Source organism: Podospora anserina, chromosome 7, assembly GCF_000226545.1.
Source record: "Podospora anserina S mat+ genomic DNA chromosome 7, supercontig 1".
Classification (NCBI taxonomy): Eukaryota; Fungi; Ascomycota; class Sordariomycetes; order Sordariales; family Podosporaceae; genus Podospora; species Podospora anserina.
The window spans coordinates 3,269,830-3,293,297 of record NW_001914854.1 but is presented as its reverse complement, the minus strand read 5'-3'; the positions used below and the strand labels follow the sequence as shown (position 1 = coordinate 3,293,297).

The 23,468-nt window shown below is 53.2% G+C and overlaps 6 protein-coding genes across 6 annotated transcripts, besides 2 other annotated features; 3 read left to right on the top strand and 3 right to left on the bottom strand.

Annotated features, from left to right (window-relative positions):
- Positions 1-425: 425 nt before the first annotated feature.
- Positions 426-5,180, top strand: PODANS_7_11230 (uncharacterized protein; the record flags this gene model as incomplete). The annotated part of the gene is made up of 3 exons (XM_001908459.1): positions 426-607; positions 716-3,839; positions 3,900-5,180. 3 exons carry the CDS (start codon positions 426-428, stop codon positions 5,178-5,180), a joined length of 4,587 nt encoding a protein of 1,528 aa, XP_001908494.1.
- Positions 5,181-5,703: 523 nt separating this feature from the next.
- Positions 5,704-7,389, bottom strand: PODANS_7_11220 (uncharacterized protein; the record flags this gene model as incomplete). The annotated part of the gene is made up of 1 exon (XM_001908458.1): positions 5,704-7,389. The coding sequence occupies one exon, from the start codon at positions 7,387-7,389 to the stop codon at positions 5,704-5,706; it is 1,686 nt and encodes a 561-aa protein (XP_001908493.1).
- A 1,727-nt stretch (positions 7,390-9,116) lies between these two features.
- PODANS_7_11210 (uncharacterized protein) lies at positions 9,117-10,451 on the top strand (the record flags this gene model as incomplete). The annotated part of the gene is made up of 1 exon (XM_001908457.1): positions 9,117-10,451. One exon carries the CDS (start codon positions 9,117-9,119, stop codon positions 10,449-10,451), a length of 1,335 nt encoding a protein of 444 aa, XP_001908492.1.
- Positions 10,452-11,200: 749 nt separating this feature from the next.
- Positions 11,201-12,322, bottom strand: PODANS_7_11200 (uncharacterized protein; the record flags this gene model as incomplete). The annotated part of the gene is made up of 1 exon (XM_001908456.1): positions 11,201-12,322. The coding sequence occupies one exon, from the start codon at positions 12,320-12,322 to the stop codon at positions 11,201-11,203; it is 1,122 nt and encodes a 373-aa protein (XP_001908491.1).
- A 1,075-nt stretch (positions 12,323-13,397) lies between these two features.
- PODANS_7_11190 (uncharacterized protein) lies at positions 13,398-15,992 on the bottom strand (the record flags this gene model as incomplete). The annotated part of the gene is made up of 3 exons (XM_001908455.1): positions 13,398-13,748; positions 13,810-15,675; positions 15,729-15,992. The coding sequence occupies 3 exons, from the start codon at positions 15,990-15,992 to the stop codon at positions 13,398-13,400; spliced, it is 2,481 nt and encodes an 826-aa protein (XP_001908490.1).
- A 473-nt stretch (positions 15,993-16,465) lies between these two features.
- PODANS_7_11180 (uncharacterized protein) lies at positions 16,466-21,004 on the top strand (the record flags this gene model as incomplete). Its single annotated transcript, XM_001908454.1, has 4 exons — positions 16,466-16,719; positions 16,779-16,879; positions 16,942-20,406; positions 20,472-21,004. The coding sequence occupies 4 exons, from the start codon at positions 16,466-16,468 to the stop codon at positions 21,002-21,004; spliced, it is 4,353 nt and encodes a 1,450-aa protein (XP_001908489.1).
- Positions 21,005-21,652: 648 nt separating this feature from the next.
- Positions 21,653-21,724, bottom strand: a tRNA (tRNA-Trp).
- A 340-nt stretch (positions 21,725-22,064) lies between these two features.
- Positions 22,065-22,136, top strand: a tRNA (tRNA-Trp).
- The last annotated feature ends 1,332 nt before the right edge of the window (positions 22,137-23,468 follow it).

Below are 23,468 nucleotides of genomic sequence, written 5' to 3'. Positions count from 1 at the left end.
GCTTTTCTTCAGGCGCTGATGCCATCTCGGCTTAACAATTTTTTCGATTCCCTTACTGCATCATTCCCCCGCCAGCCGCTTGCCCCGATTCCCATTCTTGACTTCTGAGATTATCTAGATAGCCCCCCAAACTGGGCCCACGACAGAGATTTTACCCTCTGCCTCGCGACCATTTCAATCAATCGACGCAGTGTTGAAAGTCGCAACGCCCGTGATTTCCATCATTTCTTATCGCTCATTTTGGGTCTGCTCAATTCGCTCAAGTCCATAATCACATCCGTTTGATTAAAAACGGATGTCGCGGTCGCTGATGACATGACTGAGGTCGGTCCCGCCGACCGCGCGAAGCTGCTGCGATCAAAACGGGAGGGTTTGAGGTAAGTAGCGGTGCATTCGATAGAGCTCAATTTTCCGATCATTTTGATATGCAAAAGTTGGTATTAACCTGGTGTAGCTCAATTGTGCAGTCGCGGAAGCGCAAGCTGCGCGAACTATATGCTGTTGCAACCGACGAAGATGGCATTCCGAACCTGGACCTCAGCAACCTCGACGCGGCCCCGACAGCACCAGCCGAAACATCTTTCTTGATTGACACTGACTTCACTCAGTACGTACCATCTCATATCTGCAACTCTAGGCTGTTTTATGTCCTCAGCGACGTGACACCGTGCCGTCGCGTCACTCTGGCTCTTGTTCTAACCTGGTGAACTTATAGAGGCCGACGACTGGGAAAGCTCGCCAAGTTCCCGCGCCGCAAAGTCCTATTCGATGCACGAACTCTTCCAGCTCACTCCCAACCTGCAACTATTGAGAATGTGCCCCATTCTTCCATCAAGGATGCCTGGACCAATGAGCCTGCCGCCCACGTAGCGAATGATGCTCAACTCAGCACCCCGAAGTCTTCGTTGACGGTGCAGGACCAACAGGTCCTACCACAGTCTTCGACAACGACGACAACCTCGACTCCGTTACCCCTGGCCGCGCCCGATAATTCGAAAGCAGGATCGCTTGGACAGAATGGCTTACATACTGACCTACATGAGAAGGCATCGTCCTCCTTACCGCTAACCACCGCGACAAGCAACCATATCGCCACGAATGGTACCATCATCACACCCTCTCTGGCGCAGCCTGGTCATCCATCAGCGCCAGCGTCAGCGAAACCTCGCATCACCACGAATGCTGTCCCTCTCGAACATGCCCCCAGATCGATGGATGTCGACAGTGTTGCGAGCCCGAAAGACTCAGGTTCAGCCCCAGCAACGGCAGACTCGTCACGGTACCAAGATGCTCTATCCTCTCCTGGCTCCACCGCCTTGTCGGCACAAACTCCTGCTGTGGCAGATTCGGCAAACACGAGTCCCGAGAATGAAGGACCACCGTATGTGGAAAGAGCAGACGAGACGAATGGCGTCAAGGCTCCAGAGGATGTTACAGCAGGAGATACGGGAGGCGAACGGAACGCAAGCAATCCTACGGCAGATGCAACTTTGTTGGACGAGTCGAATTCGGCAGTAATGAGTGGTGTTGAGGCCCAGCTTCTTCAGGAGTCTGCTGCAGCACAGCTTGCACATGAGGGTAGCTCAGCGTCACCTCAGGAGCCAGAAGATAAAGCCCTGAGCCCTGCAGAGGCCCGTTCCGCCGGCAAATCTTCCGCCGAAGCATTAGCGAAACCTGTTCAAAATGCGGCTCAAGTTGTTGGGCAAACTGCGATGCAGAGCACACCACCTCTTGCGAATGGACTATCACCCACTCCGGGACCTGTGAGCGAAAGGCGGGAAGCTAGCTCAGTTGCGCCGATGGACTTGGATGTTTCTGTTCCAACACAACCGACAGAAGTCCCACAGCGGCCCTCAGCTCTCGAAGCAGTCACCAAGGCTACACCTACCCCGGTTTCAAGCTCCACGCCAACACCTGTAGGGGTTTCGAAGGACGAAAACGTCGCTGTCACACAACAACGGGCAACCCCAGCCAGGGAAGTTCCAACCATTACCATTGAGCCTCCAGCGCCCCAGGCCACCGAACCCCGGGTCCCCGAGGAGGCAGACAATGATTCGGAAAAGAACCTCTCAGCGCCGCAACTGAAGCTGCTCGCGAATAGGGAACGCGATCGACGGCGAAGAAGTGTCCCGACAGTTATTTTCGGCAAGCCGGCAAAGAAAACACACAAGACGGTTGATGACAGTGTTTTGGCGATCAATCGCCAGAGGCCTGGATATATACCTTCGGATGACTATTTCACTCCGCTTTTCATTGAAGGGTTCACCCGCACATCTACCTGGATGAAGCCTATTGAGAAACTTCTTAACCAGGCCCACAAGACAGTCTCCACGTCTGACCAGTACCTGTCGATACTCGATCACCAGGCGTGCAAGATTCTGAGAAGGGTTTACCATCTACAGCAGCATGACAAGTGGTCCCTGAGACAACCTATGAGGTGTCCAGAGCCGACCAGGCCCCCGTCTCACCAGGATGTTTTGCTCCAGGAAATGAAGTGGATGAGGACAGATTTCCGAGAAGAGCGCAAGTGGAAAAGGGCAGTTGCTCGGAATCTTGCGTATGCGTGCGCAGAATGGGTTTACTCAAGCCCCGAGGAACGCCGCGCGCTTCAGGTCAATGCTGTTGTACCACCAAAACCAACAGCACCGGGCCAGGATGTTCAAATGACTGATTCTGGTGAAGGAGGAGAAGAGCCACTTCCCGAATTGGATCACTCGGATTCACCGGCGGAACATGAGGATGAGCACTTGGAGGCCATGGTCGAGACGGTGGCGCCCGCCATGATATTTGCGCTCCAGGATGACGAGGTTGTTTTTGGACTGCAGCCTAGTAAGACGGCTGAACTCCTGCTCGAGAACCTTCCCATGTATGGATCACCCCTCCAAGTACCCAAGTTCGACCTTGTTGGGCCTGAATATGATCCGGATGCAAAATGGAAGAGACCAGCTGTGCCCCTGAGCAAGTTTGTCGAGGGCGAGATGGTACTGGCCGACAAAGGCCCACCGCGAAAGCGACGTCGCTTCGACTATCTTTCAGACAGCGACAAAGAAGATGGCGATGAAGTTATATTCGGCACGCAGCCAGATAACAATGCGCACTCGCAGCCAGAAAACTCGGCCGTTGCGCTATTCAACCCTGAAATGAAAGCTGTTCGAGATCGTTTGCACGCGGGTCACCAATTCCGACCCCCGACCGAGTACCCCATGCCTTCTCAGAGCTTCTTTGAATGCAGGATGGCATCGCAATGGACCTTTGCGGAAGACAACCAGCTCAAGTCACTAGCACTCGAGTACAACTATAACTGGTCTCTGATTTCCAGCGTGATGTCGACAAAATCCCTCTTTTCTTCAGGCGCTGAGCGGCGGACTCCTTGGGAATGCTTTGAGCGGTGGACCAATCTGGAAGGCCTGCCTACTGAATTGGCCAAGACGCCGTACTTTAAGCAATATCAGCTACGTATAGACAATGCCCAGCGGGCTATCCTGCAGCAGAACCAGACGGCCCAGCAGCAAGTTGGGCCAAATGGCGCAGTCACTCCGGTTCCTAGGCGCAGGCCGACCACGACGATGCGGGTAGAACGGCGCCGCAACCAGAAGCATTTGGCCATGATTGATGCCATGAGGAAACTGGCGAAGAGGCGGGAGACGGCCATCCAGAAGGCTCAACAACAAGCCAGTCAAGTTGCCAGCCGTAAGGTGAATGAGGTATCCAGGCAGCCGATTCCGCCGGCCAAGACGCCGCGTGATTATAGCATAATGAGGCATGAGCGTGACCAGAAACTTGCTGAGAGGATGGCTCAATACACAGCGCGGCAAGCAGTTGCCCTCGGAAAGAATCTGGTAAGCTTCACAATCCCGGCTCTTTCACCAAGTCTTACCAGAACTAACATCACATGGCAGAAACCACAGCCTCACGCGGCACCGGGCACGCCTGCTGCTCTTGCCGCGGCACAGGCTGGGCAAATGCCTGGTGCCAATTCCCTGATGGCCGCCGCCGCCGCTGCCCGGCTGAACGTGCCAGCCCAAGTGGCCCAGAACAGAGTGCAAGCACGGGTCCCGATGCAAGCACCTCTCGGAGCAGTGCCACCTGCCGTTCAGGCTCGTTTGAATGGTCTTGGTGCACTTGTTCCTCCCATGGCCGGCATCCCTCAAGCTCAGCTTCAAGCCGCTCTCCAAGCACAGCAGAGAATGCCAATGGCGACACCACAGCCAGATCTCAACCTCGTGCTGCAGGCTCAAACCATCCAACAGCAGCAGCAGGCGGCCATTCGACTTGCTCAGCAACAGCGACAGGCGGCTCAACAGGCTCAACAGGCGGCAGCTCAACAAGCTCACCAACAGGTTCACGGCCACCAGCAACAGCAGGTTGGGCAGCAGCAACATCAGCCTCAACAAGGAGTGGCCCAGCAGCCTCAGCAGCAGCCACAGCCTCAGCAGGTTGGCCAGCAACCTCAACAGCACCCCCAGGTCAATGGAACCCAGAATTCACCCTCACCCATGCGCAGTGTGGTGAACGGTCTAAACCAAGGAGCATTTATGGCCAATGCCAACGCCCAGGCCATGATGGCGGCCTTTAACGGAGGTGGCTTGGCTACTTCACCAGGCGCTGGGCTGACGATGCCCATGCTCAACCCCAGAGTGGCGGGTGGGGCTCTTAACCCTGCAGTACAGCAGCGCATCGCTGAGTTGGAGGTGCATTATCGGAACAAGAGTCCAGGCCTCACGCAACAGGAGGCCAGGAACCTTGCCATGGAGCAAGTGGGCAGGATCATCGTCCAGAACGCCCAGAATCACCAGCTTGCCCAAGCTCACCAGCAGGCCGCTATGAGCGCTGCGGCTGGGCAGCTGGGACACCAACCAGGCCTGAACGCCATGACAGCAACCACGAGCCCGCATCAATACGCATCATTGCTGCGGGCTCAGCAGCAGGCCCAAGCTGCCCAGATCCAAGCCCAACAGCAGGCTCAACAAGCCCAGCAGCAGGCCCAGCAACAGCAGCCACATAACCCGCAGGCTCACCAAGCATCGGCAGTGCAACAAGCACAAGCCCAGCAAGTTGCTCAACTTGCTGCCCAGCAGGCTCAGCAACAGCAGCAACAACAACAGCAACAGCAGCAGCAACAAGCTGCTCAACACCAAAGGCAAGCGAGCGGTAGTGCCACGCCTGCGCCTGGTAAATAATCATGTGGTTTGTTGCTGGACTGCTAGACTTGTCTTGTAACTATAGAGCACTGCCATGGTCGCATTGTGTTTTATGTTGTAGTGGACTGGGGCTGGTTTCTCATGATCAAAACATGGTACATATTTTGAGGGTAGAAGGCGGGCACGGGCATCATTCGGTAGACGGGACGGACCTTGCCCTGTAATGCATGCGTTATATCCTCTGCATTGTTTTTCAAACATCAGTAGAACGGGTTGAGTTAAACTCTCTATAAAGGATAAGAGGTCAGCGGAGGACTGGACTGGGGAGTTTAGGGGGTGTTTTTGACCTGATTCATGTACATATTATATTACAAGTGATCAGACACAAACCAATGATCCAAAGAAGAACATAGAAAGCATGGCGAAGGGCACGTCTGCATGTATTTTCTGGTTGTTCCTGTCTTGTCTCCCAATGAAATGGGCAATTTGTCTTTTTGAATATTATACGAGCCTGGCTACCCACTCCCCATCTAAAACGCCGTGTAAACCCCTGACTGACACTCTACTCATCATAGCTATCCTCCTCGTCATCGTCATCCTCCTCGTCGTCAAACTCGTACTCGCTCTCCTCGGCCCCGTCGGGCCTGGGTATCATGACGAAGCCCCCCAAGCACGTAATCCTGTTTTGCGTCCCATACGCGCCCAGCAGCTTCCCTATTTGTCTTGTCGACTCCTCCTTCTTCTCCTCAACCTTGAGCTCACCGCTGCCCAACCTCCAAACACGAACCAGCCCATCACTCCCCGCCGTAGCCACAAACCACGACCTAACCCCCTTTTCGTCTTCCACAGGCAAAACCACAAAATCCTTCACTCTGCCCGTCACACCGGCCTCCTTCCCGCCCAGCTGACCGACAAGCCTCGCCGTGGCAAGCGTCTTCCCCTCAGTCGCAGACTGACAGTTTTCTTCCGCCGTATCAAAAAACAGCACCCTCCCATCCTCGGTCGAAACCGCCAACAAAGCACCATCCTCCTCATCCCCAAGCCGGACGTACTTGATCACGTGAACCTTTGTCCTGTTGATCCCCCCCATCACCCTGCACCTCGGCCTGCAGTCCATCCCAAACACAACCACATCCCTATCAAACGCGAGCGCAAACTCATCCTCCCCTCCCTTGCTGCTGCTGCTGCCCCAGATGATTCGTCTCGCTTCACCAGTCGAGTGCTTCCCCTCCCCCGCTTCATTCAGCATCGTCCGTTCAAAATTCAACACCCTCGACTTCTTTCCCGTCTCCAAGTTCCAAAGACGCATGCATTTCTCTCCCTTGGAGACCGAAATCATGATCTTGTTGGAGGGGTGAACCGCAAAGTCGTTGACGCCCTGGGGGGTCCCGCCCACACCGGCGGTGTCACCTGATGGGCGACCAAAAACCTTGGGGATGGGGCATTTGAAGTTGTGGAGGAGGGCCCAGTCGCGGGTGCGGGTCACGCCGATGGTGGAGTCCTCTGCTGCGGAGAGGAGCTTGGAGCGGTTGGGGAAGCAGAGGCGGGTTATGTTGCCTGTGTGATGCAGCAGAGTGCCGAGCTCGCGGTTCTTGTTGTTTTCGAGGATGGGGCGGGGGGCGAGAGAGGAGAGGAGCTGGGTGTCTGGGTCGGAGATGGAGCGGGAGGAGGGGGGGTGGGCGGAGAGGTTGTAGATGTTGATGCGCTCGTCTGTTGAGCCGGTTGCGAGGAGGACCTTTTGGGTTTGTTTAGGGGCTGGGGCGGAGGGGGGGGAGATGGCGAGGCAGCGGATGGCGGAGTTGTGGGCGTTGAAGAGGAAGGTGTCGGCGAAGGAGGCGGATTGCTCGGTTGTTGTGATGGGGGTGGTGGTTTTCGACTTTTTGGACTTCTTCTTCTTCTTGTCGGTGGATTCGGCCTCTGCTGGAGGTTCAGAGGTGACTTCGGTTGTTTTGATGGTGACGGTGATACCGTGGAGAATGCGGTCGTAGGAGCCGGCGATGAGTTGGATGTGGACGGGGGCATCGCCGTTCAGCTTGAAAGCGGTCGACTTGGGGGGAGCAGCGGCTTTGGCCCGGGGGGCTTTGACTTTCTTGGTCGCATTGGATTTTTCGGCGACATCGCCATTGGCGGCAGCTTCTCTTTTTCTCTTGGGGGCCATTGGTTCTGTGGGTGGTGGTGATGTGAGAGAGACTGTTGTTTTGGTGTCACTTTCTAAGATCTTTTTTCCAACATGGATTTGTTGTCGCATTGGATGGACGTTGCTCGAACTTTTTTTAGTGGAGACTTTTTTCTTATCTTATCGCTCACATCTTGGCCGACTAGCTCTGGCCAAAGCTTGTAAGTGATCAAAAGCTTGGAATTCAGGTTTGACAGACAGCAATGGAAGCTGGGCAAGCTGAGGCTCATTCTTAGGTAAGTATGTTGTTCAATTCTTTACTTCATGAGACCTCAACCCATTCTAGCTCCACAGTTTGACGCTGATATCAAGTGTTTCTTGGTAGTAGATAGTGGCGCTGGAGCCATCAAGGTGCCGGCCAGCACATGGTGTAGTGTAGGGCACACTGGTTTTTGGCACTTTACTGGACTTCTAACTGGAGTGATCTTCTCTCACGTGAATCGTCTCGCGACGACGTGTCCAAAATCTGGCGAGAGGGGCATCGTATCACTACAACTCTGAGGAGGCAAGACCAAAGAGGCTCTCAGTCTAATCTCGTCTCGGGTCACTTCGACTCATGCGGCAGAATGCAAGCCGTCCAATGATCAGAGCCAGACTGCTCGGCTTGATCGCCTGATGCTGTCAGTGCAGCGTTGCAGCAACAAAATTCCTAGATCGACAGCTTGCAGAATGACAACCAACCCGAGCCAGGCAATGATACAGCTTCCCGGATTGGTCATGGTCATTTGTCCCACTGAAGGAGCACTGAGGAGGCTGGATAGCTCCTTGGACGACGTCAAGAGAGGGGTACAACGTGGGCTAAGTCGCTGCCCACGAGAACTTCGTGACGGTTGACGCTGTTGAACCCTGGGGTCAGAGTCAGGAGACCAACCCTGAAGCTTGGACGAGTTTGGTGCTTGATCACATGCTGTGAAGGACAGCCAGTGAGAAGAAGCTCAATTGTCCCACTAAAACAGGAACCAGGACACCCCGCTTTTCAATCAATTCTCCATGTCGCTCTCCGGAGCTGATGGACCCTTCCAGGTCGGGGGGATCGTCACTTACACAAAGAGAAGAGGGTGTGTTCAGGCTGATATTTCATATTTCTATACACTATTGGTTTTACGAACGCACAGCGGTGCAACGCACCCACTGACTTGATGCAGAAACCAAACAAATTCTGCTGTTGCATCAGCGACAAAGTTAAAAAGAGACGCAGTGTGTCCAGTGCCGTCGGCACCCTGGTCATTTTGTGGGAGGGATGCGTGCAAGCGGGCTTGGAATGGAAATCCCTGCACTCGCTCCGGTTTGGCGTTTCCGCACGCGCCTGCCCTTAAACACTTGCCTGATCTGGCACCTCTCTGGCCTGACCACATCTTGCTTCCTCCCATCTTTTCTAGCTCCGTACATCTACGGGACGCCTGGTATCGTCCCAACTCTTGTCAACCCAAATGAAACAGACACTTCTGCTGTCACTTTTGCCCATTGGCGCATGATCAATTGTTACTGCGTCTTGGTGCTTCCTGCAACGTTGGCAGGACGCCTGGATCTGGATCATTTCCCCCATTTATTGAAGACTATTCATTCCTCCCTTGCTTTGTCGAGCTCCCAACCCTGACGACCACGGGTCATCCAAACGCCGAACGAAATAGAAGCAGAGTGGTTGGCAACATATTGAAAAAGAAATCTTGGGCTATTGGGCTGTGGTTACACGAGCTGGACGCGAATCTCAACCAATTGGATTGGGACGAGCTTGGAAGCTTCCACTGCAAGAGAACAACCTCGCACTAGCTGCTTGAAGAGAGGACACACCAACCACCATGGAAGAATCACCCGAGCGTCAGGGTCCGGAGATCCTCCGTCCCATTCCCCGGAGACCTTTCCGGCTGGCCTTCACATCTCCCACACCTCCCGAAGAAGATTCGGCACCCCCAAGTGCAACTCGAACACCAGGCATCACGGCCTCCGACCTTGCCTTCCTCGACATTCACAACAACCCCAGCCAGGCGTCGAGAAACCCTAGCACCATCAGCCGCGCCACCTCGTTCATGAACCTCACCGGTTCTACACTCCTAGGGATCTACTCCCCGTCTCTGACACCAGGCATAAAAGGAGACGCCGTCGATACCCCCTCATGGGACAACAACACAGGCGGACAAACCCCTGGCACTCTACAGTCCCCAGACCCAGGGGACATCGATGAGCGAACCCTCACGCTGATCAAGAAGCGAAGAGACAGCAGCAGCCACATCAACAGAGAGCACATCCAAAACTCGATTCGAACCTCGTACTTCCCCTCTTTAGCCCCCACCGCCGACCTCGAACCCCCTTCCCAAGCATACATCATCTTCTCCATGGCCCTCCGCGCCTCTTTACTCTTCGCCCTCGGCCTAGGCTACGGCGTCCTCGTCACCCGCCTCCCCAGAGCGCAAAACTTTGATCCCCAACAACCCCCCACCACCTCGGACGAACCCCTCGACTGGCGATACCTCCTCTTCTGGGGCGCCTCGGGCGTTTTGTTGGGATGCCTCCTCCCCTGGTTTGACCAGTTTTTCATCCCCGCCGCGAAGAAGAACGGGCCTCTGACCGGCAAACCCCTCCCGTCATCCCCACAACAACAGCGGCAGCAGAACGAACGGGAAGGGCGACAGCAAGAGGCGGACTATGTGCTCGTTATCCGATCGATCGGCCTGTTTGTGGGGATCGTCTTTGCCATTAGGAAGCTGTCTTGGACGTCGACGATGCAGGTGTCTCTGACGCTGGCGTTGATCAACCCGTTTATTTGGTATCTTATCGACCGGTCGAAGCCGGGGTTTTTGCTGAGCGCGTCTGTTGGGTTGGTGGGGACGGTGGGCATGATTGGGTTGGGGTTGAAGGATGTGTTTCCGGGGTTGATGCCCGCGCCGTCCTTTTATCAGCATGGGGATGGGGGGGGGTTGGGGTCGGGGCGCATGAGGAGGAATGGGAGTGCAAATGCTGGATATGTGGCTGGGTCGGGGGGGATCAAGTTGGTAGGGGAGAGGGAGGTGGTTGAGACGGGGGTGTGGATGTTGAGTGTGTTGTTTTGTAGCTGTGTTTGCTTTGGGAATATTGGGAGGAGGTTGGCGCTCAGTGGGGAGGGGGCTGCGAGGGGGAGATGGGGGGGTGTTAGGTGATGGGAATGGCTGGTTGGTTATGGAGAGAAAAGTCTATCTGAGACATGGTTTGATATGTAAGAGAGAATTTTGGAGGAATATTTAACACTATTTTAATCTCGATTCTGTTTGTGAGATGTCGTTCTAGTCTGGTGAAAATGTGAGCTGAACTGTTGGTATTCAAACAAGCCGAAAAAGAAGGGTGATAGCACGCCGAACAGGCTCAACCAAATATCTAGCCTAGATTATATCTATCCACAGCCATTTCTCACCACCTTGCTTTTAGTGGCCATACAGCCAAAAAAAATAATTTGTACAACGCATCTAATATATTACAAAACAGTCCAAAGCGTGCATCCAATACTATCCCTTCTCCTTACGACACCCAACTACAAACACAAATCCTAGTTAGCAGTGCGTTCCCTAACAGAGATCTATGATCTCGGGCTAATCCAAACTGGAAGGAACACATACAGACACAACAATATTATCAGCAAGGCAGTTGAAATGGGTAGTGGAAAGCTCCTGAGAGCGCGGTGTAGCCAATATACCCTAGACGGACAAAAAAAACGTAAGCTTCGTATCCATTCCCAAGGGTTTCGTCTGTGTAGCAGCCTGCCTGCCTCGTTGGGGGGAGCAACAAACGTGAAGAAATACGTCAAAGACATATAAGGGCGCCAAGAGAGATTCAATAGGCTTCTGGGGGTGGATAGGCAGTCAAGATGGCCTGAAAAGATGATAGAAATACTGAGGAAGGAAAAAAAATAAACTCACCAAGAAGTCATCGCCGTCTTTTCAAGCTCGATGAACTTCTCACAACACATCTTCAACCGTCTTCTCACGCTCCTTTCGACCAAAAAGTCCTGTCTCTTTGGTGGATCCCGAAGCTTGTGAGCAAACCACCACGTGAATTTTGATGGGTCGCTAGGCATGAGAGGGTCGTCAATTCGGTGTTTCATCGCCCTGCCAAACGCAAAGGCCATGAGGTCCCTGGTGGAGGCGGTATGAAGTGATTCCACAGTCATGTCCGTGGTGGTTGTCGTGGGGGTGGGAGCGGTGTCCTCAGTGCCGATGGCGGTACGTCCCTCCACCTCAAAAGGAGCGCCATCAGCTTTATCCTCCTCCCCTTGCTGTCTTCCAGTCTCCATCGCCTCCATCGCCTCCTCCTCCTCAAAGCTCACATCCCCAAACGGCTCAACATTCGCCATCCAATACTCGTCCCTCACCCTCCTCTCCAAAACCCTGAACCGCCTCACCCCCACCACCTTGACCAGATAATCCCCATTGTCAAGCAACCGGTGAGTCTCCACCCTCAAAACAGTCCCCACATCGCTCTCCTTCCTCGTCAGGGGATCAACCATCGTCATGCCAAACTCCTTATTCCCCCTCAGCACCCTCTTCATCATAAGCCTATACCGCGGCTCAAAAATCCGGAACGGCATCTTCATCGTCGGCATCGCCGTCGCCAGCGCAAAAATGGGTATCTCGTCCTGACGAGGCGGTGGTGCAGGGGGTATATCCTTCCGGGCTTCAAGCTCGTCCGGCCAGAGGACGGGTATCAATTTCATAATAATGCGATTCTCCGGGTATTCCGACAAAAACGGCGTCCCATCCAAAGTGAGACCCTGACGACAAACAGGACAGTAAAGATCCTCCCCAAGAGTAGTTATCGACTTCAGACACGGACGACAATACGTATGCCCGCACGGTGTCGTGACAGGCTCATCAAACAGCTCAAAGCATATCGGGCAGTCGAACTCCGGTCTGAGGACTTTGCTCAGCCGGGCGAGGATGGACTCTTCCTCTTCTGGGGCGGCGGCGGGTTGGCGCTCGAGTTCCCCGTGAACGGTGCTCATGATGCTCGAGGCGAGGATGTCAGTCCCGCAGTCCATCACCGCGTGGTCTTTCCCGCACAGGCAGCGGTAGACCTTTTGACGGTTCTCCAGCACGGGAAAGGTGATGTTTCGTGGCCGCTCAAGCGGTTCCGGTAGGCAAGTCTTGCATAATGAGGTTCCGCATGGGAAGATTGTCGGCTCGCGTAGGAGGTTTGAACATGAAGGGCATGCGAGAAGCTCCTTGGGCTTCCAGACGGGGTCGTGATCGGCCATTTACCTACCCGGATGATTAGCGAGTGAACGTTGACATGATAATCATCATCACTGCTCACGTACCAGAAAGCCGTTCACACAAGTTCCACGAGCGGTCGGTGGTGTCACGTGGGTGACAAGATAACTTGTCCAATTGAGCCGCTTATGTCGAAGAAGATTGACAGATCAAATTCTGAGAAGGTCCTGATTGCTTTGGAATTTTGTTGGATTTTGGAATCCAGAATTGATGGTTGTCCTGTCGTGGAGTATGCAACTTGGCTATAGGATTTGCACAAGATGTTCCATCGTGCGGCTGTGTGCTCTCGATAGCGATGGAGACTGGGTTGAAGAATGAATGGAAGGCTCGGGGTGCAACGTTTGAGAAAAGAAAGAGATGCCGCCCAGGGTTAGTGAGCGAGTGACGATTAGAATTGATCAGCAAAGGTAAGAGAAGATCGTTGGCGTTGAAGTCTGGATCAAATGATGACCACCTAGCGATCGCGGTCCCCGATGGTGGAGCCTTCCAACCATATCAGCATCACCGACCCCAAACAGCAACCAGCAGGAGCACCACAACCCTGCATGTCGTCGACGAGACCCAAAAGACAGTCAATCGGCCTTCAAAATAGCGAGAGTGGTTGAACAAGAATCATTGGACTCAGAATTGTCGGCCGGGTCTCAAGATGGTCGATAGGTCTGTTTATCATCCCTCAAGGCCTGTATCTATGCACCGTCCAGATGGTAAGGGCGATGATGGTTGAACACCGCGGCACCGGTACCCGAGAGTCCAGAAGTAAACAAGTAATAGTTGCTATGGGGTATCATTCATTTGACAGCTAGTAACAAGACAAGGCAGCCACACCGGCTAGATGCGATAAAATTACGACGAGGGCACCGCATCATCCATGGCAACATCGCCATCACCCTCCTCCTTCTTCCCATCGCCTTCGTCTGTCACGACCGGGGCCCCAGCCTCCATACTATCTGCCCCAATCTCCGCGCCAAAAATCGTCGTCTCCAAGGCCTGATACTCTGCATCCACCACCGCTTCGTAAAACCCTGGCGACGACTTGGCGTGTTCTGCCGCCTCTGTAGCCGCCTTGATTGCTTGCTGCACTTGTTCTTCAGACAGGCCGTTCTCCTTGAGTTGGCCCTCCCATACCTCGGGAGCAGGAGCTTGGATGAAGATGAATCTGGCATCATAGCCATTGTCCTTGACCTGCTGCGCAGCCTGTAATGAAATGTTAGTACACATGCCAGCAACATGTGTTCAGGACATGCTGGAAGCTTACCTCAAAAGTCATCTCCATCACGGCAACCCTATCGTTGTCGACGATGGCATCCACCACCTTCCTACTTGTGCCGTGAGTGTCATCACCCTCCTCGCTGAACTCGAGAAACTGATCTCCGTCCCGCATCATGTTGAAAGCCTGGGTATCAACAAAATGAAAGTCCTTCCCGTTTACTTCGCCCTCTGCCGGTTTGCGTGTTACATGGACGGCCACCTTGGTAAACGTTTTCGGATGATGCGCATAGAGCTGCTTTGCAAGACCTGTAGCAGCCCGAGAATGTTTACCAGCGTCCACAACCACAATTGGCCTCCTATCCTCGGGGAAGGCGGTTTCGCCATTCGTGATTTCTTGATCATCCTCGTCTTTCTCAGCAGGTAGCTCTTCAAAGATGACATCAATCTTGTCGTCATCTTCGATCTTGTCAAAGAGAACCAGCTTGCTCTTGCTCGCAATTCTCAGCGCCCGCCAAGCCTTACTGGCCTTGCCTTCAATAGCTGCCGTCTTGGAATCGTTGTTTGTTGGCATTCCGATTTCGAAGTCATCATCGGCTATTCCTTTTTTGTAGCTGTCGAGACTAGGAACTTTGTAGCGGTGGCAGTCCTTGAGCTTCTTCAGAGCTCTTTCCTCGTCATCATCCTCGAGGAAGTCTAGATTGAGAGAGCCCATAGGGGTAGGTCGTAGCCGCTTGGTAGTCGCGAGTTTTCCGGCGTTGGTTCTGGCTTCGACAAAGACGTCTGGCGACAGTTGCGGCAGCTCGATCGGAGGACAATTCTCGACTTTCCACCGCACCCAGTTCTTATCTCTTGAAAGTACCGTTTCGACAAGTCGACAAAAGTGTGGTCCTTCTGGGCCGAGTTTGAGGTATGATTTGATGGACTCCTTCGTCTCCACAACCCATTTGATGTCTTCTTCACTCAGTGTCTTTTCCGAGTAAGTGACAGACTTGTTTGGCACCTTTACGGTGGCCAGCTTCTCTTTTGCTTTTGGTGAAAGAGCAAGCAGAAACTCCATGATGATGAGTGCCTGGATCAAAATATTCCGCCGGAATGTCAGATCACTGATCTCAAGCTTGAACAAATCCCTGCTGGTAAGGTATTTGGGGTTGAAGCCGCTAGAGAGAGCATCGTTGCTCTCTTCTCGCTTTCGCTTGAGGGCGTGTTTCGGCTCCTCGACTGGCCTGTCTGGCCTTTCCTTGACGCGGGGTGGCTGTTCAAATTTCATGCTCAAAAAGGTAGCCATGGTGGCCTCGAGCCCGGACTTGAACGAGGCAAAATGACTGGCCTCGAAAAGGAGCTTTGGCTGGTTGAAAAACTCCTGCAACCCCCAGAAAATTGGATACAGAGCATCTGGGTCCAGCGCCTTCTTTTTTGTGTCGACATCGTTGGACCTGCCTCTCCGTGAACCGTCACCAGTTGTGCCGACATCCGTGTCCACATCCATCTTGTCCTCATCCCCGTCGGTCTTTGCCGGGATCTGGTCGAAAGTGGTGACGTTCTCAATATGGAACTCTCCCCGCAAGTTGACCGAGCTTTTATCCCCCAGGGGAAAACTTTGGAACATGAAGATCAAGACTCGACCAGAGAATGCTGGGTCCAGAGCCCTGGACAGACGCCGTAAGAGCTCATTGCAGGTTCGAAGAATGACGAGCTGTTTTTGCTTAAAGTGCTTCGCTGTGATCCTTTCGCGGCGCGACTCGAGGAAGTCAAAGACCTTACGGCAACCGGCCACTGTCTGGCTATCGAGTAATTCCTCCACAAGCCACAGCAGAAGGGCAGGGTCGCAAAGCTCACTGTCGGAGAGGATAGAGAGGATGTCGAAGAGGTTCCAAACTTTGACGAACTCGGGTGAATCGATCGATGCTCTTGACTACATGGTGTGAGCATACATTCGAGAACTCAAGTGTGTATCGTCCGACTCACCACCAAATATTTGAATGTATCGCGCACAGCGGTCTCGATGATGGCGAAACGCGCCGTCTTCGCCTCGCTCGAATCGTCCATAGGCTCCTCATCGTATACGCTGTTCATTCGACCGCGAAGATCATCAAAGTGGGATTCGATAAGTGGTGGTTCTATTGACGAAGTTCGCTTGACGGTTTCGGCATGTTCTAAAAGCTGGCGAAGAAATTCGCCAGCTTTGGCGACAGCCGGTATGCTATGGCTGTCAACGATTGTCGCCGGCATCGTGAGGGGTAGTTGAATTGAGGCGGTGGCGTTATCTGAAGATCAAGCATCCATGTATGTTCCTGACAATTGAGAAGCTGGGAGTTGTGCTGTTGTCTCGAATGGCAAAGAGGCTGGGGTTCAATTGAAGGTGCAGGATGGAAGATTATCGCGAACAGGCAAGGCTGATGGATGTTGATGCAGCAGGCAAGTCCAGGATGGGAATTTGGAGGTGGGTCTGATCCCCAGTGGTTAGCGGCAAAAACAGCGGGGCACTGCTGGACGCCAACAGGTGACAGTGGGCTACAGTGGTTGACGCACAGTGGACAAGGCTGGCTGGATGCCTGTCTTGGAGGACGGGAGCTTGGAGCTGGTTTGCCGCGTCCCAGTCGCTATGATAAATAAATTTCCAGATTCATGCGGCCGCGCGACGCATCGACAACTTCTTGATCCTGCACCTCGCCCTGCTGCCCACGACTCCCTCAGCAGCTACAATGCCTCCCGCCAAAAGAGTCAAGAGCAGCGCCAATTCCGGATCGAACGCTGCGTCGGGTCGCCCAACAGTCGAGGACCTGGAGGGCCAGAGCGAGTTTGCGACACTTGCACGGCAGCACTGGCTGCCAAGGAAACCAGCGGAGGTCAAGGTCAACAATGATGTCTTGAAGGGAGAGATCTGGGACACTCTGGAGAAGGAGAACTTCCCCCTCAAATCACTTTTGGTCCTTGAGGGCTTGCAGGCATTGGAGAGGTATGTTGGGATCTTGATCTTGAATCGCAACTCGGTTGATCTGACAATGATGGGTACAGCTACTTGTGGCCTGGGTATGGCGAGGACTCGTCCAACTTTCATGTTCTTCTCATTATCTTGATAGTGAACGTGAAGCGGAGGGAAAGGCTAGACACTTGGGGTGAGTTCTCCCTTTCCCAAAACTTGACACAACCTTGAAGTACTGACATCAATTTGCATCAGACATATTTAGTGATCGCCCCGCTGACTTCTCCGACCTCTTTCGACGTGCGCTATCCCTGACCGTGGACAGCTCTCTTTCATGGGCCATCAAGACCCATGTGCTTCTTTTCATCATTCATGCTTTTTCGAGTCTCGACTGTACCATTGTACGGAAAGAATGCGCGCCTCTAGTTTCCATCTCCATATGGCATAATATTTCCACAGACGACAAGCGGGATGCCATACTTGATTCCAACACACAATGGAGGAAGGCCTGGAGGGCATCTGCAAAGCGATATGACGCGGCTGATGATGCTACCAAAGCCCGTTTACGTTTTGAGCGGTCCTGGTTGTATACCTCTGTCCTCAACTTCCTGAACCTCCTTTATACCGACAACGCCAAACCAGACCAAGTTTTGTATTGCGAGCGTTTCGTCGAGTTCCTGACCGATCTGCAAAGTCAACTTCCAACCAGGCGCTATGTCAACACACTCTTGCAGGATCTTCACGTCTTGCCAGCTCTGGTTCTCTCACCAGTCTATAACGATGAGGCCAACGGCTTGCTACGAGATCTGTGCAGGTTATTTTCACACTACACATATTTCACAATCGATGAGCAGACGGGTGCTCAGCTCAGCAAGACGGAGGCATATGACAGACATTGTGGTGATCTTGCAAAGCTTCAGCGAACTGCGCTCAAACATTTCAAGGATAAGCTGACGGTGTTGGCCCTGTCCAACTACGGCGCCATCGACAAGAGGAGCGAGCTCGAGGGCCTTCTTACGGTATTGGCCGATGCCGAGATTGAGTCGCTTTGCAAGCTCCTAGGTTTGCGCACTGCGTATCCAGACTCTGTCCGGGTACCCATAGGGAGAAGGTTCCTCCTGGAAGTCTTGCTGTCGCAGTTCGAGCGGAGAAAGACTTTCCAGGAAGTGGCAAGTGAGTTGAGCCTCTTACCAACCGAAGAGTCCCTCTTTGAGGTCGGCCTCGGGAGGACTGAGCATTACGATGGGTCTCATCCCCTTGCGCTCCCAAAACTGAATCTGCAATATCTTTCCGTGGGCGATTTCTTGTGGCGATCAATGATTTTGTATCGGTGCGAGGCCTTCTATGCGATCCGTCAGGATATTGAAAGTGTTCTTTCCAGGCTAAAACCGGAAGCGAAACGCTCAGGCGAGACAGTGTTCTCAGGTTTCTCCAAGATGGCCTTGAAGATCACCAAGCCTACTATTCTGGAAGCTGTGCCTCCTTTGGTTGGCGATGATAAACCATCAACCGTGCGAGCAGAGGTTACAATTGACCTGAGAAAGCTTCCACAACATGTCCGGCGTGAGTGGGAATCGCTGCGCCCTGATGATGTGCTGTTCCTTCTGGCGGTGGACGCTTCAAAACCTAAGCTCGCCACGAACGGCGGGGCATCAGTTACGGAGGCAGAAAAGCTTGGGTTGGTGGCTGTCCGCGCAGCTGAGGTCATCCAGGTGCTTGATGACAGAGGGCGGGCAATCCGCGACGCTCAGGCGTACTTTGATGGTCACAATCGCAGCGACATCCGGAGACTTCAGCTTCGCCTTGACGCTAAGGCCTTCAAGGACGACACTGAGGGTAAGCAGGATGTGTACGAGGGGATCAACCTGCTTGTCCGAAGAAGCGGCCGAGAAAACAACTTCAAGCCAGTGCTTGAGTCTATTCAGGATCTCACACTGTCTGATGTCCCTCTTGCTCCTTGGTTGCACGAGGTATTCTTGGGCTATGGTGATCCGGCCGGTGCCAACTACAAACAGTTGGCAAACCGGCTGAGAAAAGTCAACTTCCGTGACACCTTCCTGGACTGGCAGCATCTTGTCGAAAGCTTGCCAGGCAAAATTGTCGAACCAGACGACGATGTCTCTGGAAGCTTTGGCCCGCCATATGTCCTCGAGACAGTTGAGAAGCCAGCGGAAGAGGCTCCATCAAAGCCTTCCAAGAAACGAAGACGGGATGCTGAGCCTGCCCTCATCGCGGAGATTGAGACCCTCAAAGTCTCGACATACAAACCACCAAATAATGGTCCCTATCCTGTTGATGCTCCAAAACTCAACAGTGTTCGCTTCACGCCTACCCAAATTGAGGCGATCATCTCGGGGACACAGCCAGGCCTGACAGTCATTGTTGGCCCTCCTGGTACTGGCAAGACAGACGTTGCCACTCAGATCATCAACAACATCTACCACAACTTTCCAGAACAGAAGACGCTTCTCATAGCTCACAGCAATCAAGCTCTGAACCAGCTGTTTGCCAAGATCGTGGCTTTGGATATTGACGAACGTCATCTCCTTCGTCTGGGTCATGGCGAGGAAGAGCTTGAGACCGAGGGCAGTTTCAGTAAGCACGGACGGGTAGAATCTTTCCTGGAGAACCGACAACGCTTCTTGTATGAAGTCAACCGTCTCGCCGCGAGCATTGGCGCACCAGGTGCACACGGAAGCTCTGCGGAAACGGCTGGTTATTTCAACTCTGTCTACATTGAACCTGCGTGGGCCAAGTTCAATGAGATTATCAAGGTTGAGGATGCTACCCCAGAAGATATCGTCACAGTGTTCCCATTCCATGGGTATTTTGCAGATGCCCCTCAGCCGCTGTTCCCGCCTGGGGCAGATCGTGAGACTGTCCTAGAAATTGCCAATGGGTGCTATCGGCACATTTCCAAGATTTTCTCTGAACTCGCAGACGTTCTGCCTTTTGAGATTCTGCGCAGGGACAAAGACAAAGCCAACTATCTTCTTACCAACGAGGCACGGATCGTTGCCATGACTTCGACTCACGCTGCCATGAAGCGGGGCGAGATCGCGGCGCTTGGTTTCCAGTACGACAATGTCATCATGGAAGAGGCCGCTCAAATCACCGAGATTGGGAACTTCATCCCGCTTGCTCTGCAGAAGCCAAAAGATGGCCAACAGGCGCTTCAACGAGTTGTCCTGTGTGGTGACCATTATCAAAACTCACCTGTCATCCAGGGTCTCGCTTTCCGCCATTACGCGAACCTAGAGCAGTCCCTCTTCTCCCGCTTGGTGCGTCTCGGCGTCCCAACGATCAATCTTGACCAGCAAGGCCGCGCCCGCCCATCTATTTCGAGCTTGTACAAATGGCGGTATCCCCAGCTCGGTGACCTTCCGCATACCCGGACAGAGAAGGAGTTCACCACCGCCAACGCCGGCTTCAAGTATGATTATCAGTTCATCAATGTCCCTGACTACAAGGGCGAGGGCGAGACAGAGCCCACGCCGCATTTCATCCAGAATCTGGGCGAGGCCGAGTATGCGGTGGCCATCTACCAGTACATGCGTCTGCTAGGCTACCCAGCCTCCAAGATTAGCATACTGGCCACGTATGCCGGTCAGAAAGCGTTGATCAGGGATGTGTTGGCGCATCGGTGCGCCAAGAATCCCATCTTTGGTCTGCCGAGGATCGTGACGACGGTGGATAAGTATCAGGGAGAGCAGAATGATTGTGCGTTTTGAGTAACCCCTTTTTGTCACTGGCTATTGCTCCTTTTACTAATTTATATTCAACAGATATCATCCTCTCGTTGACCCGCACGTCCCGAGTTGGTTACCTGAGAGATATCCGCCGCCTGACGGTGGCTCTATCTCGCGCGCGGTTGGGATTGTACATTCTCGGTCGCCGTGAGGTTTTCGAGGCGTGCTATGAACTGAGGGACGCTTTCGAGCTGCTTCTCAAACGGCCGGACCAGTTGACGCTGGTGACTGGGGAGTTGTGGCCTTCGGAGCGGCCGCTGGTTGTTGAACAGCAAGAGGGAGGAGATGGCAGCGCAGACAACACCGCGGTCGCAACGGCGGTGCTGGGCGAGGCTGCTATGCAAGGGGTCGAGCACTTGGGACAGTATGTCTATGAGATGACCAAGACCAAGGTTGAGGAGCTGAAGCTCTTGCCTCAGGCTACTGTTCCTTCTGTTGATGTAGAGATAAGGGATGTACTAGAGGATACGGGTCTGGAGGATGAGGGGGCAGCTGGTGCCGGAGGTGAGGAGGAGGAGGAAGAGGAGGAGGGGAGGAAAGTGGAGGGTTTTGAGGCTGAAGAGGATTGAGACTACTAGCTACCTTGCACCTTGCGGGTTTTCCATACAGGCAGGCAGCAAAAGACAGGTGGTGTATGAAGAGCTTTTGTTTTGTACATGATTTTTGTGCTTCGATAAGAGAACTCTTTTTGCAGTTGAGATGAAAATAAGTGTTGGGCTTGTATCTCTCCCACATACATATTTCCTCCGGAATTGATTTTTCTCCTCTCATCCTCCATAACAGTCAGGCTATGTGGCTGTCTGGGGGCTTACCGTTATCATCGTCTGGCTTTGCACCACCTCAACGCCCGTACCAGACAACGAAAGGATATGGTAGGTTCGAACACAGCCAAGTCAAGCACTGGTCATGTACAGTCAATCACATGCAATTCAACCATAAAAAAGAGGGAATCGTTCTCTAATAGCTTGGGCACCACCTGACCGCCTTATTTTTCTTTCTGTGTTCTAGCGCATACAGTGTCGTCATCATGCAGCTACCCTCTCTACATATCCTTGCCTTCGAAGATCTTCAGCTAAGGTTAAAGGGTTTTTATATGTAACGTATATATGGTGCCCCGTTATGTACCTAGTAGACCCCTATTGAGAATTGCGAAAGGAGGGGAAAAACACCCAAAAAAATGATGTAACTCCACTGAAGTGTGGAATCTCGTGCAGGTATGACCCCGACCCGATTTGAACGGATAACCTTTCGATCTGGAGTCGAACGCGCTACCGTTGCGCCACGAGGCCTGCTTTGCTTTGGTGTTGATGGATTTGGAGAAGGGATTCATGGGGTTAGGATAGGAAAGGGAAGGGAAGGAAAGGGAAGGGGGGTAGAGATAAGAGCAAGGAGGGGAGGTGGTTGGTGAGGGGGTTGAGGGGGGGAGGTATGGGTGATAGGGGCCTTACAAGATGGGCGTTGAGGAATGCGGTGTTGGGGTTGTAAAAGGGGAAAAGGGAGACAGCGCTGGATTGGGATGTTAAGACTCGAGGAGGAGCACGTAAGGGGTAATCGGCAGAGTGGACTAGATGATGGGAATGGGCAGAGCGGGCGAGATGATGGCTAAATGCCGGCGTCAACTTCAACGAAGGCCTCGTGGCGCAACGGTAGCGCGTTCGACTCCAGATCGAAAGGTTATCCGTTCAAATCGGGTCGGGGTCAAACTTGATAACATATCTTTTGCACCATCTATTCACTTCCTCTCCACTGGTGAATAGTGTTTTTTGACAACTCGATCTTCAACATCTTTCTGAGCTGTGACCAACAGAATCCCTCAAGGCTATACATATCCGAGGTAATATCTGCAAGATGAGCCACTTCGTCACCGGCTTGGGTGAGTCAGATTCAACCGTCGTAGTCCTACCACAAAAGTGCCGTGCGACGGGTGTACGATTCGTAAACTTTTTTTTGCACCTTATCTCAGCTCATTTCCTGGACCAGACAGACAAGCATGTGCCAGTGGCGAGATTTTGATTTGTGCGTAAATGCCCCGAAGTGTGCCGTTCGGTGGGCGATAATCAACAGTTACAGAAATGGTTGGGTATCAGTGTGGTCCTGAAGGCACCGAAGAGGACCCGAGTTTGCAAGCTGCCCAAATGGGGGAGAGTCTTGGTTGTCTGCTGTCGCCTCTGAGCCCCCCTATATGGAGGGTTTTCTTCACCGGTTTGCCACCACCTCTCCGAGACGAGACCTAAGCAGCCGGAGCAGCGGAGGTCCAAGAGGACCAAGGAGGAATTACGAATTAAATGGTTGCCATAGGACGGGCTGTTACTCGAGGGCCGACTCATGGCTGGTCTAAGCGTTTTGTGATGACGTCTGTGTCAGTTACCATGACTTGATGGGAGAGGAAGTGAAGCCAAACGGGCGAGATTACTATGCGACGAGCACCTAATAATTATCCCTCGGGCTAATAATGAAGCGGGAATTATGTCAAGAAGAGTTCCATAGGGCAAAGCATCGTTTTCTGTCGCACAAAGCCCGTCCTTTGTTTAATTGGGCCAAAAAGACGGGATGCAAGTTGCCCAGATGCAAGAAAGCAACCCCGGATTCCATTCATTAGCAAGCCCAACACTTTTTGCTTTTTACCGGTCCAAAAAGCTGACGCATTCCCGCGGATACTGGCGGGTCACTGGTAGAAGGAAGGATATGTATGAAAGGTCCATCGATGGCTTGCCTTCATCTCCATTCCTGCAACCCCTCACTGTGATGCCATACCCCGTATGCCCCCGGCTGCCCAGTTGTGGAGCGGCGGCTCTGTTGGCTTCTCCAGCAATACGCTGGCACGCTGGCAGCGACCGATTCGCCGCCATCCCGACTGACCGACTTGAACCGAGTTCTAGGTCACCCGGGCGATGAGAGCCTTTCAGGGCTCATGCATGCAAAAGATCATGCAAGAGAGGGAACATGGGATGAAGGAGTCAAAGCCAGTCATCGGGAGTCAGTGGTGGGTGGTCTCGAATCTTAAAGTGTAAAGAGGGCAGGGGTCATAGTGGG